The sequence below is a fragment of the Agelaius tricolor genome, unplaced genomic scaffold (genome assembly GCF_023055355.1).
Source record: "Agelaius tricolor isolate 1412-34295 unplaced genomic scaffold, bAgeTri1.0.p SCAF_148, whole genome shotgun sequence".
Lineage (NCBI taxonomy): Eukaryota > Metazoa > Chordata > Aves > Passeriformes > Icteridae > Agelaius > Agelaius tricolor.
The window spans coordinates 20,908-33,333 of record NW_027269408.1 but is presented as its reverse complement, the minus strand read 5'-3'; the positions used below and the strand labels follow the sequence as shown (position 1 = coordinate 33,333).

Below are 12,426 nucleotides of genomic sequence, written 5' to 3'. Positions count from 1 at the left end.
GGCGAAGTTTGGGGGTTCGGGGTTTTGGGGTTCGAGGGTTTTGGGGGGGTTCGGGGGGTTTTGGGGGTTTGGGGGTTCGGGATTTGAGGGGTTCGGGGGTGTTCGAGGGTTTGTGGGTTCGGGGTTTGGGGGGTTCGGGTGCGTTTGGGGGGGGTTTGGGGGCTCAGGGGGTTCAGGAATTGGGGGGTTTGGGGGTCTCTGGGGCGGGGGGATTCAGGGGCTCAGGGGTTTGTGGGTTAAGGGTTTGGGGGTTCGGAGCTTGAGGGGTTCGGAGGGTTTCAGGGGGGTTTGGGGGTTCGCGGTTTGGGGGTTCGCGGTTTGAGGGGTGCGGGGGGGTTTGAAGTGTTCAGGGGTTCTGGGGGTTTGGGGGTTCGGGGGTTGGAAGAGTTTGGGGGTTTGGAGCTTTGGGGGTTCGGGGTTAGGGGGGTTCGGGGGTTCGGGGTTTCAGGAGCTCGCGGGGGTTGTGAGGATCAGGGGTTGGGGGGATTCAGGGGTTTGTGGGGTTCGGGGGGATCGGGGGTTTGGGGGATTCAGGGTTGGAGGGGTTCAGAGGTTTGGGGGGTTTGGGGGATCTGAGGGTTTTGGGGGTTCGGGGGGGTTGGAGGGGTTCAGAGGTTTGGGGGTTCAGGTGTTGGGAGGGTTCGGGGAGGTTTTGGGGTTCAGGGGTTGGGGGGTCTCGAGGGTTTGTGGGTTCGGGAGATTCGGAGGCTTAGGGGGGTTCAGGGATTCGGGGGTTTTGGGGGGCTCAGGGGTTTTGGGGTCTCAGAGGGTTCAGGGGGGTTTGGGGGTCTCGGGGTTTTGGGGTGCTCGGTGGGACCAGGGAGTTTTGAGGATTTTGGGGGCGTTCAGGGCATTTTTGGGGCTTCGGGGCCGATTTGTTCAAGTGGGCGTGGCCGTGGGCGGAGCCTCTGCTGCCCAAGCCCCGCCCCCCGGGGCTTATCGGGTTTTTTTGGGGGGGCCCCGGTTTGGGGGGGCCCCAGTGCTCGTTGTTCGTCCTCAGCGCGGGACAACAGGTGAGGAACGGGGGATTTGGGGCTTTTTGGGGGAATTTGGGGGATTTGGGGGGATTTTGTGGGGATTGTGGGGGTTTTGTGGAGTTTTGGGGGGATTTTTGGCGGTGGTTTTGGGCGATTTTGGGGTATTTGGGGGGATTTTGGTGGATTTTGGAGAGGTTTGGGGAGCATTTTTGGGGATTTTGGGGAAATTTTGTGGGGATTGTGGGGGATTTTGAGGGGTTTCATGGGGATTTTTAGCGGTGGTTTCGGGGGATTTTGTGGAGTTTTGGGGTATTTGTGGAGTTTTGGGGGATTTTTGGGGAGATTTTGGTGGATTTTGGAGGGATTTAGGGATTTTGCGGGGTTTTGAGAGGATTTTGGGGGATTTTGGACGGTGGTTTTGGGGAGATTTGGGGGATTTTAGAGGGATTTGGGGGGTTTTAGGGCATTTTGGGGAGGTTTAGGGGCATTTTGGGGGGATTTAGGGGGTTTGGGTGATTTTGGGGGGTTTTGAGGGGATTTTGGACGGTGGTTTTGGGGGGATTTGGGAGAGTTTTGCTCGATATGGGGAATTTTGGGGGTTTCTGGAGGATTTTGGGAGATTTCTGAGGAATTTTGGGGGTTTCTGGGGGATTTGGGAGGATTTTTGAGGGATTGTGGGGGATTCTGAGGGATTTTGGGAGATTTTTGAGGGATTTTGGGGAATTTTGGGAGATTTTTGAGGGATTTTGGGGGATTTCTGAGGGATTTGGGGGGATTTTGGGGGATTTTTCAGGGATTTTGGGGGATTTTTCAGGGATTTTGGGGATTTTTGAGGGATTTTGGGGGATTTTTGAGGGATTTTGGGGCATTTTGAGGGATTTTGGGAGATTTTTGAGGGATTTGGGGAGATTTTTGAGGAATTTTGGGAGATTTTTGAGGAATTTTGGGAGATTTTTGAGGGATTTTGGAGGTTTTTGAGGGATTTTGGGGCATTTTTGAGGGATTTTGAGGGATTTTGGGGGATTTTTGAGGGATTTTGGGGGATTTGGGGGGATTTTTGAGGGATTTGGGGAGATTTTTGAGGGATTTTGGGGCATTTTTGAGGGATTTTGGGGTATTTTGGGAGATTTTTGAGGGATTTTGGGGGATTTTGAGGGATTTTGGGAGTTTTTTAGGGATTTTGGGGGTTTCTGGAGGATTTTGGGGGATTTTTGAGGGATTTTTGGGAGATTTTTGGGGGATTTTGGGGGGCCGGGGGTGTCTGTGGGAATCCCGGCCCCCCCTCCTGAGATCCCCCCGGAATTTGGGGGTCCCGGGCCCCCCCAAAACCCCAAAACTTCCCCCAAAAATCGCTCGGCGGGGAGAAAAGGGAAACTGGGGGGGTCCTGCACCCCAAAATCCCCCCGGAGACCCCAAAGCGCTTCCGGGACCCCATTTTGGGGAAGGGTTGGGGGTTTTGGGGTTTTTGGGGTTTTCTTTTGTTTTGGTTTTGAGGGTTTTTTTGGGGGGTTTTTGATTTTTTGAGGTTTTGGGTGTTTGGGGTTTTTGGGATTTTGGGGGGCATTTGTGGATTTTTTGGGGGTTTCCGGGTTTTGGGATTTTTTTGGGGTTTTTTGGGGACTTTGGGGGTTTTTGGGTTTTGGTGGCTTTGGGGGCTTTGGGGTTTTTTGAGGGTTTTGGGTTGTTTTGGGATTTCTTTTTAGTTTTGGGGTGTTTGGGGAATTTGGGGTTTTTGGGGGATTTTGGGATTTTTGGGGGGTTTGGAATTTTGGGGGGTTTTGGGCTCTGGGGGGATTTGGCGGTTTTGGGGGTTTTTGGGGGGATTTTATGGGGTTTTTGCGGATTTTGTTGTTTTGTTTTTGTGTTCTTGGGGTTTTTGGGGTTTGAGGGGTTTTGGGTTTGGGGGATTTTAGGTTTTGTGGGGATTTTGTGGTTTTTTTTGAGGTTTTTAGGGGTTTTGGGGGATTTTGGGTTTTTTGGGGCTTTTGGGGTTTTTTTTTTGAGGTTTTTAGGGGTTTTGGGGGATTTGGGGGTGTTTTGAGGAATTTTGGGGGTTTTTTTGCTGTTTTTAGGGCTTTTTGGGGGATTTTGGTTTTTTGGGGGATTTTGGGGTTTTTTTTTGAGGTTTTTGGGGATTTTGGGGTATTTGGGGTTTTTTGGGGTGGTTTTTTTTGCTGTTTTTAGGGCTTTTGGGGGATTTTGGGTTTTTTGGGGGATTTGGGGTTTTTTTTTGGGATTTTGGGGTTTTTTTTTGAGGTTTTTAGGGCTTTTGGGGGATTTTGGTTTTTTGGGGGATTTTGGGGTTTTTCTTGAGGTTTTTAGGGGTTTTGGGTGATTTTGGGGTTTTTTTGAGGAATTTTGGGGGTTTTTTTTGCTGTTTTTAGGGCTTTTGGGGGATTTGGGGTTTTTTGGGGATTTTGGGTTTTTTGGGGGATTTTGGGGGTTTTTTTTTTGAGGTTTTTAGGGCTTTTGGGGAATTTTGGGGTTTTTTGAGGAATTTTGGGGGGTTTTTTTTGCTATTTTTAGGGCTTTTGGGGGATTTTGGTTTTTTGGGGGGATTTTGGGTTTTTTTTTTGAGGTTTTAAGGGGTTTTGGGGAATTTTGGGTTTTTTGAGGAATTTTGGGGGTTTTTTTTGCTGTTTTTAGGGCTTTTGGGGGATTTTGGGGTTTTTTGGGGATTTTGGGTTTTTTGGGGGATTTTGGGGGTTTTTTTTTTTGAGGTTTTTAGGGCTTTTGGGGAATTTTGGGGTTTTTTGAGGAATTTTGGGGGGTTTTTTTTTGCTATTTTTAGGGCTTTTGGGGGATTTTGGTTTTTTGGGGGGATTTTGGGTTTTTTTTTTTGAGGTTTTAAGGGGTTTTGGGGAATTTTGGGTTTTTTGAGGAATTTTGGGGGTTTTTTTTGCTGTTTTTAGGGCTTTTGGGGGATTTTGGGTTTTTTTGGGGATTTTGGGTTTTTTTTTGGGATTTTGGAGTTTTTTTTTGAGGTTTTTAGGGGTTTTGGGGGATTTTGGGGTGGTTTTTTTTGCTGTTTTTAGGGCTTTTGGGGGATTTTGGGTTTTTTGGGGATTTTGGGATTTTTTTTTTTTTTGAGGTTTTTGGGGTTTTTTGGGGTGGGTTTTTTTTTTGAGGTTTTTAGGGCTTTTTTGGGGGATTTTGGGGAGCCGGGGTGGGTGGGGCACCCCCAAATCCCCTCCCCCCGGGTCACGTGACCCGGCCCGCTCCAGCTGTGGGGGGCTGATAAGGGGTGGGGGAGGGGCCACACCCACCCCAAAAAACCCAAAAAAACCCCAAAAATGCGGTGGGGGAGGGGCCTGGGTGTGGCTGATTTGGGGGCAGGGGCAAAATTTGGGGCTGGGGGTCCCCCAAAATCCCCCCCCCCACCCCCGGAGGGACCCCAAAACCGCCCCAAAGGGGCTCAGGGTGCGTGCGGGATTTGGGGTCCCCTTTCCTCGCCCCCTCCCTCCCCGCGGTTTTGGGGGGTCCTGGGGGGATTTTGGGGGGTCCTGGGGGGGGTTGGGGTTCAGAACCCCCCTGACCCCCCCTTTCCTGTCCCCTCTCTGCGATTTGGGGGAATTTGGGGGCATTTTGGGGGAATTTGGGGGGATTTTGGGTTTTTTGAGGATTTTGGGGGGGGAGTTTGGGGTTTTTGGGGTGCAGGACCCCCCCTGACCCCCCCTTTTTTTATCCCCTCTCAGCAATTTGAGGAGATTTTGGGGGGATTTGAGTGGATTTTGGTGGATTTTGTGGGATTTTGAGAGGGTTTTGAGGGGGTTTTGAGGGGGTTTTGGGGCTTTTTGGGGAATAAGAAGAACGAGATGGATTTGGGGTTTTTTGGGGGGGATTTTGGGGTTTTTGGGGTGCAGGAACCCCCCCGACCCCCCTTTTCTGTCCCCTCTCAGCAATTTAAGGAGATTTTGGGGGAATTTGAGTGGATTTTGAGGAATTTTGGGACTGTTTGGGGGATAAGAAGCACGAGATGGATTTGGGGGATTTGGGGGATTTTGGGGAGATTTTGGGGTTTTTGGGGTGCCGGATTCCCCCTGATCCCCCCCCTTTTCTGTCCCCTCTCAGCAATTTTGGGAGATTTGGGGGAAATTTGAGTGGATTTTGAGAGGATTTTGGGGGGATTTTGTGGGATTTTGGAGCTGTTTCATTAATGAGCAGCACTGGGTGGATTTGGGGTTTGTTTTGGGGGGGATTTTGGGGTTTTTGGGGTTCAGGACCCCCCAGATTCCCCCTTTTTCTGTCCCATCTCAGCGATTTGAGGAGATTTTGGGGGAATTTGAGTGGATTTGAGTGGATTTTGAGGAATTTTTGGGACTGTTTGGGGCATAAGAAGCACGAGATGGATTTGGGGGATTTGGGGGATTTTGGGGCGGTTTTGGGGTTTTTGGGGTGCAGGATTCCCCCTGATCCCCCCCTTTTCTGTCCCATCTCAATGATTTGTGGAGTTTTGGGGAGATTTGAGTGGATTTTGAGGGGATTTTGGGGCGGTTTCAGGACTGAGAAGCGCTGGATGGGTTTGGGGTTTTTTGGGGGGGATTTTGGGGTTTTTGGGGTGCCGGACCCCCCCTGACCCCCCTGTTTTGCCCCCCCAGCTCCCCCATGGCCGCTCTGCTGCGCTGCCCCGTCCTGGCCCGGAACCCGCGGCTGCTGCGGGCGATGGCCACGGCCCCGGCCCGGCCCCAAACCGGTACCAGAACGGGGGGACCCAAAATGGGGGGACCCCAAAATGGGGGGACCCAAAACGGGGAAACCTCTAAACAGGGAACCCCTAAATGGGGGAACCCAAAATGGGGAGACCACAAAATGGGGGGAACCCAAAATGGGGGGAACCCCCTTGACCCCAAACTGGGGAATCCCGACCTCAAAATGGGGAGACCCCAAACGGGGGAACCCAAAATGGGGGAGACCCCAAAATGGGGAACCCCCTTGACCCCAAATGGGGGGAAACCCCAAATGGGGAGACCCCAAACGGGGGAACCCTAAATGGGCGAGACCCCAAAATGGGGAACCCCCTTGACCCCAAAATGGGGAGACCCCAAAATCGGGAATCCCCTTGACCCCAAACTGGGGAACCCTGACCCCAAAACGGGGAGACCCCAAATGGGGAACCCCAAAATTGGGAGATCCCAAAATGGGGGGACCCAAAATGGGGGAGACCCCAAATGGGGAACCCCCTTGCCCCCACACTGGGGAACGCCCTGACCCCAAACTGGGAATCCCTACCCCAAATGGGGGAACACCCATGACCCTAAACTGGGGCGACCCTAAATTGGGGAATCCCGACCCCAAATGGGGGAACCCAAAATGGGGAACCCCAAATGGGGAGACCCAAAAATGGGGAGACCCCAAAATGGGGGGAATCCAAACTGGGGGAGACCCCAAACTGGGGGAGACCCCTAAATGGGGAGATCCCAAAACGGGGAGAACCCAAAATGGGAGAACCCAAAATGGGCAACCCCTAAATTGGGAACCCCAAAACGGGGGAGAACCCAAAATGGGGGGACTCTAAATAGGGAGACCCCAAAATGGGGAGACCCCTAAATGGGGAACCCCCTTGACCCCAAACTGGGGAGACCCCAAAACGGGGGGACCCCAAAATGGGGAAACCCAAAATAGGGAGACCCCAAAACGGGGGGAACCCAAAATGGGGAAACCCAAAATAGGGAGACCCCAAAACGGGGGGAACCCAAAATGGGGAGACCCCAAATGGGGGAACCCAAACTGGGGAACCCCAAAACGGGGGAGACCCCAAAACAGGGAACCCAAACTGGGGAGACCCCAAAATGGCGAGACCCTAAAATGGGGAGACCCCAAAATGGGGAACCCCCTTGACCCCAAACTGGGGAACCCTGACCCCAAAATGGGGGAACCCAAAATGGGGAGGCCCCAAAACGGGGAGACCCCAAAATGGGGAGACTCAAAATGAGGGAGACCCCAAATGGGGAACTCCCTTGACCCCAAACTGGGGAGGCTCCAAAACGGGGAGACCCCAAAGCGTGGGGAACCCAAAATGGGGAGACCCCAAATGGGGAACCCTCAAAACAGGGAACCCCAAAATGGGAACCCCCTTGACCCCAAACTGGGGAGCCCCAAATGGGGAGCCCCCAAAATGGGGAGACCCCAAAATGGGGAACGCCAAAATGGGGGAGACCCCAAAATGGCGAGACCCTAAAATGGGGAGATCCCAAAATGGGGAACCCCCTTGACCCCAAACTGGGGAGCACCCTGACCCCAAAATGGGAATCCCTACCCCAAATTGGGGAACCCAAACTGGGGGAACCCCCCGACCCTAAACTGGGGCGACCCTAAATTGGGGAATCCCGACCCCAACTTGGGGGGGATCCCCCTGACCCCAAAATGGGGAACCCAAATTGAGGGGAACACCCTGACCCCAAAATGGGAATCCCGACACCAAATGGGGGAACCCAAAATGGGGGGACCCCAAAACGGGGAGACCCTAAAGTGGAGGAGACCCCAAAATAGGGAAGATCCCAAAATGGGGGATCCCGACCCCAAAATGGGGAACCTGACCCAAAATGGGGGAGACCCCAAATTGGGAACCCAAATGGGGGAACCCTCGACCCCATAACAGGGAACCTGGACCCCAAAATGGGGACCCGGAACCCAAATTGGGGGGAACCCCCCCGCCCCAAATGGGGGAACCCCCAGACTCCAAATTGGGGAGACCCCGATCCCAAAATGGGGGAACCCAAACTGGGGGGGACCCCCTGACCCCAAACTGGGGACCCATGACCCCAAACTGGGGAACCCCAAAATGGGGGAACCCCCCCACCCCAAATTGGGAACAAAATGGGGGAACCCAAGTGGGGGAACCCCCTGACCCCCCCCGAGCCCCCCTTGGTGATTTTGGGGGGTTTGGGGGGGGTCTTGGGGGGGAGGGTTGGGGGATTTTTTGGGATTTTGGGGGATTTTGGGGTGTTTGGGGTGTTTGGGGGGGGGGGTGGGGAGGAGTTTTGGGGGTTGTGATAAATTTTGGGGGATTTTAGGGGGATTTGGGGCTGGGGGGAGGTTTTAGGGTAGGGGAGGGGAGTTTTGGGGTTTCAGGGGAGTTTTTGGGGGGGTTCAGGGGAGTTTTGGGGGTTTTGGGGTGAGTTCCAGGGAAGTTTTGAGGGGGTGGAGGAGTTTTGCAAAGATTTTGGGGTTTTTGAGGAGTTTTGGGGTCATTTTGGGCGTTTTGGGGGAGATTTTAGGGTTTTTTGGGCTCATTTGGGGTTTTTTGAGGGGTTTCGGGGTTATTTAGTTTTTGGGGGTGATTTTATGTTTTTTGGGGGGTAATTTGGGGTTTCTTGAGGATTTTCAGGATGATTTCGGGCTTTTTTGGGGTAATTTTGGCAATCGGGTAAATTTGGTGCATTTCTGAGCCCTTTTGGGGTCATTTTGGGGTTGGTTTTTGCCGAATTTCGGGCGCATTTTTTTCGGGCTCGTTTTGGGATTTGGGGGCGCTGCCCCCCCTGACCCCCCCCGTGTCCCCCCCCCGTCCCCAGGTGCCCCCCCCGAGGGGTCCCCGTGTCCCTTCATGGCCATGGGGGGCCCGGGCGGGGAGGGGCCCCCGTTCGTGCAGCGCGCGGCGCCCGAGCTGCAGGAGGACGTGAGCGCCCCCGGGAGCGCCCCTGAGGCAGGTGAGGAAATGGGGAACACCTGGGGACAGGTGAGGAAATGGGGAACCCATGGGGAACCCCCCCGGGACAGGTGAGGAAATGGGGAACACCCGGGGACAGGTGAGGAAATGGGGAACACCTGGGGAACCCCCGGGACAGGTGAGGAACGGGGAACACCTGGGGACAGGTGAGGAAATGGGGAACACCTGGGGAACCCCCCCCGGGGCAGGTGAGGAAATGGGGAACCCCCCCGGGACAGGTGAGGAACAGGAAACACCTGGGGAACCCCCCGGGAGCCCCCCCGGGACAGGTGAGGAAATGGGGAACACCTGGGGACAGGTGAGGAAATGGGGAACACCCAGGGACAGGTGAGGAAATGGGGAACACCTGGGGAACCCCCGGGACAGGTGAGGAAATGGGGACCCCCCGGGAGCGCCCCCGAGGCAGGTGAGGAAATGGGGAACACCTGGGGACCCCCCGGAACCCCCCGGGACAGGTGAGGAAATGGGGAACCCCCCCGGGACAGGTGAGGAATGGGGAACCCCTGGGGAACCCCCGGAACCCCCCCAGGACAGGTGAGGAAATGGGGAACACCTGGGGAACCCCCTGGGGAACCCCCCCGAGGCAGGTGAGGAAATGGGGAACCCCCTGGGGAACCCCCCGGGACAGGTGAGGAATGGGGAACCCCCCCCGGGACAGGTGAGGAAATGGGGACCCATGGGGAACCCCCCGGGACAGGTGAGGAAGTGGGAACACCTGGGGAACCCCCCGGGAGCCCCCCCGAGGCAGGTGAGGAACGGGGAACACCTGGGGAACCCCCCCGGGGCAGGTGAGGAATGGGGAACCCATGGAGAACCCCCGGAACCCCCCCGGAACAGGTGAGGAATGGGGAACCCCCCCCCCGGGACAGGTGAGGAAATGGGGAACCCCCGGGACAGGTGAGGAAATGGGGGAACCCCTGGGACAGGTGAGGAACGGGGACACCCCTCGGGACAGGTGAGGAATGGGGAACCCATGGGGAACCCCTGGGGAACCCCCGGAACCCCCCCGGCACCCCCCCCGGGACCCCCCTGGGGACACCCCGGGACAGGTGAGGAATGGGGAACCCCCCGGGACCCCCCTGGGACCCCCAGGAACAGGTGAGGAACTGGGGAACCTCCAGGACAGGTGAGGAAATGGGGACCCTCTGGGGAACCCCCCCCGAGACAGGTGAGGAAATGGGGAACCTCCCCGGGGGATTTGATCACTTTGGGGAGCCCCCATTGAAACAGGTGAGGATTTGGGGACCCCCTCGAGCCCCCCCTCGAGCCAGGTGAGAATTTGGGGACCCCTCCCCAGGGGACGTGGGGACTTTGGGGACCCCCACCCTTGTGGCAGGTGAGGATTTTGGGGACCCCTCCCAGGGGATTTGATCACTTTGGGGAGCCCCCTTGAGACAGGTGAGGAATTTGGGGACCCCCCCTCCCAAGCCAGGTGAGGAATTTGGGGACCCCCCTCCCAAGCCAAGTGAGAGATTTGGGGAGCCCCCCCCCCCCCCGGGATTTGATCACTTTGGGGAGCCCCCCCTTGAGACAGGTGAGGAATTTGGGGACCCCCCTGGGACAGGTGAGAGATTTGGGGATTCCCCCCCCCCGGGGGATTTGATCACTTTGGGGAGCCCCCATTGAAACAGATGAAGATTTTGGGGACCCCCCCGAGGGATTTGATCACTCTGGGGAGCCCCCCCTTGAGCCAGGTGAGGAATTTGGGGACCCCTCCCGGGGACAGGTGAGAGTTTTGGGGACCCCCCCCCTTGAAACAGGTGAAGATTTTGGGGGCCCCCCTGGGGACGTGGGGACTTTGGGGACCCCCCCCCCCTTGTGGCAGGTGAGGATTTTGGGGACCCCTCCCGGGGACAGGTGAGGAATTTGGGGACCCCCCCTTGAAACAGATGAAGATTTTGGGGACCCCCCCCCCGAGGGATTTGATCACTTTGGGGAGCCCCCCTTGAGACAGGTGAGGAATTTGGGGACCCCCCTCCCAAGCCAGGTGAGGAATTTGGGGACCCCCTGGGACAGGTGAGAGATTTGGGGATCCCCCCCGGGGGGATTTGATCATTTTGGGGACCCCCCCCTTGAAACAGGTGAAGATTTTAGGGACCCCCCCTGGGAACGTGGGGACTTTGGGGACGCCCCCTTGTGGCAGGTGGGGATTTTGGGGACCCCTCCCGGGGGATTTGATCACTTTGGGGAGCCCCCATTGAAACAGGTGAGAGTTTTGGGGACCCCCCTTGAGCCAGGTGAAGATTTTGGGGACCCCCCCCAGGGGATTTGATCACTTTGGGGACCCCCCCTTGAAACAGATGAAGATTTTGGGGACCCCCCTCGGGATTTGATCACTTTGGGGACCCCCCCCAATGACCTTTGACCCCCCAGAGGCCCTGGATTGGCTGTTGGAATTTGGGGACCCCCCCGAGGACGCCCCCGAGCGGCGGCCGGAGGAGAACCTGCCCGGTGAGGGGGAGGGGAATGGGGGGGATTTGGGGATTTTGGGGTGCGGGGGGGATTTTTGGGGGATTTGGGAGCGATTGGGGGGATCGGGGGGGACCCGGGGAGAATTTTGGGGGGGGGGAATTTGGGGTTCGGGGGAGTTTGAGGGGGATTTTTGGGGGCATTTTTGGGGGCATTTTTTGGGAATTTGGGGGGGATTTGGGGGGGATCTGGGGAGAATTTGGGGTTCGGGGGGGATTTTGAGGGATCTGGGTGGATTTTGGGGGTTCATGGGGGGGATTTGCGGGGACCCGGGGAGAATTTGGGGGGGATTTGGGGTGGGGGAATTTGGGGTTTGGGGGAGTTTGAGGGGGATTTTGGGGCATTTTTGGGGGCGATCGGGGGAGAATTTTGGGGGATTTGGGGTTCGGGGGGGATTTTGGGGGGGATTTGGGGGGGCTGCGGGAAGATTTTGGGGGATAAGGGGGCATTTTGAGGGGATTTTGGGGGTACTTGGGGGGGATTTTGGGGGGATTTGGGGTTCAGGGGCGTTTGAGGGGGATTTTGGGGCATTTTTTGGGAATTTGGGGGCAATTGGGGGGCATTTGGGGGGGATCTGGGAAGAATTTGGGGGATTTGGGGTTCGGGGGGATTTTGGGGGGGATTTTGGGGGGGCTATGGGAAGATTTTGGGGGATCCGGGGGGATTTTGAGGGGTTTGGGGCGATTTGGGGGTTCCAGGGGATTTGGGGGGGATGTTGGGGCATTTTTGGGGAGATTTTTTGGGGATTTGGGGTCAATTGGGGGAGATCTGGGGAGAATTTCGGGGGATTTGGGGTTCGGGGGGGATTTTGGGGGGGCTGCAGGAAGATTTTGAAGGATCTGGGGGGTTTGGGGGGGATGTTGGGGCATTTTGGGGGGGGATCTGGGGAGAATTTGGGGTTCGGGGGGGATTTTGGGGGTTCTTGGGGGGATTTGCGGAGATTTGGGGGGACCCGGGGAGAATTTTGGGGGGATTTGGGGGGGGGGAATTTGGGGTTCAGGGGAGTTTGAGGGGGATTTTGGGGCATTTTTGGGGGCATTTTTCGGGGATCTGGGGAGAATTTTGAGGGATTTGGGGTTCGGGGGAGATTTTTGGGGGGGGGTTTAGGGGGGCTGCGGGAAGATTTTGGGGGATTCAGGGGGATTTTGAGGGGTTTGGGGGGATTTTGGGGGGATTTGGGGTTCAGGGGAGTTTGAGGTGGATTTTGGGGCATTTTTGGGGGCATTTTTTGGGAATTTGGGGGCTATTGGGGGGATTTGGGGGAGAATTTTGGGGGATCTGGGGTTCGGTGGGGGTTTTTGGGGGGATTTGGGG

The 12,426-nt window shown here is 56.1% G+C and overlaps 1 protein-coding gene and 1 long non-coding RNA gene across 2 annotated transcripts in view; both read left to right on the top strand.

The window, feature by feature from the left end:
- The first annotated feature begins 802 nt into the window (after positions 1–802).
- The window catches only part of LOC139586875 (5-aminolevulinate synthase, erythroid-specific, mitochondrial-like), a 31,480-nt gene continuing 19,856 nt past the window's right edge, over positions 803–12,426 (top strand). Inside the window, 6 exon segments of the mRNA XM_071420543.1 lie at positions 803–1,013; positions 5,576–5,670; positions 8,489–8,652; positions 8,832–8,861; positions 8,971–9,049; positions 11,017–11,094. Of these exon segments, the coding sequence (XP_071276644.1) occupies positions 5,583–5,670; positions 8,489–8,652; positions 8,832–8,861; positions 8,971–9,049; positions 11,017–11,094 (439 nt within the window). The 5' untranslated portion in view covers positions 803–1,013; positions 5,576–5,582.
- On the top strand, positions 9,821–11,010 carry LOC139586873 (uncharacterized). Its single transcript, XR_011678044.1, has 3 exons — positions 9,821–9,873; positions 9,980–10,108; positions 10,469–11,010. It is a non-coding gene; the product is annotated as an uncharacterized lncRNA (long non-coding RNA).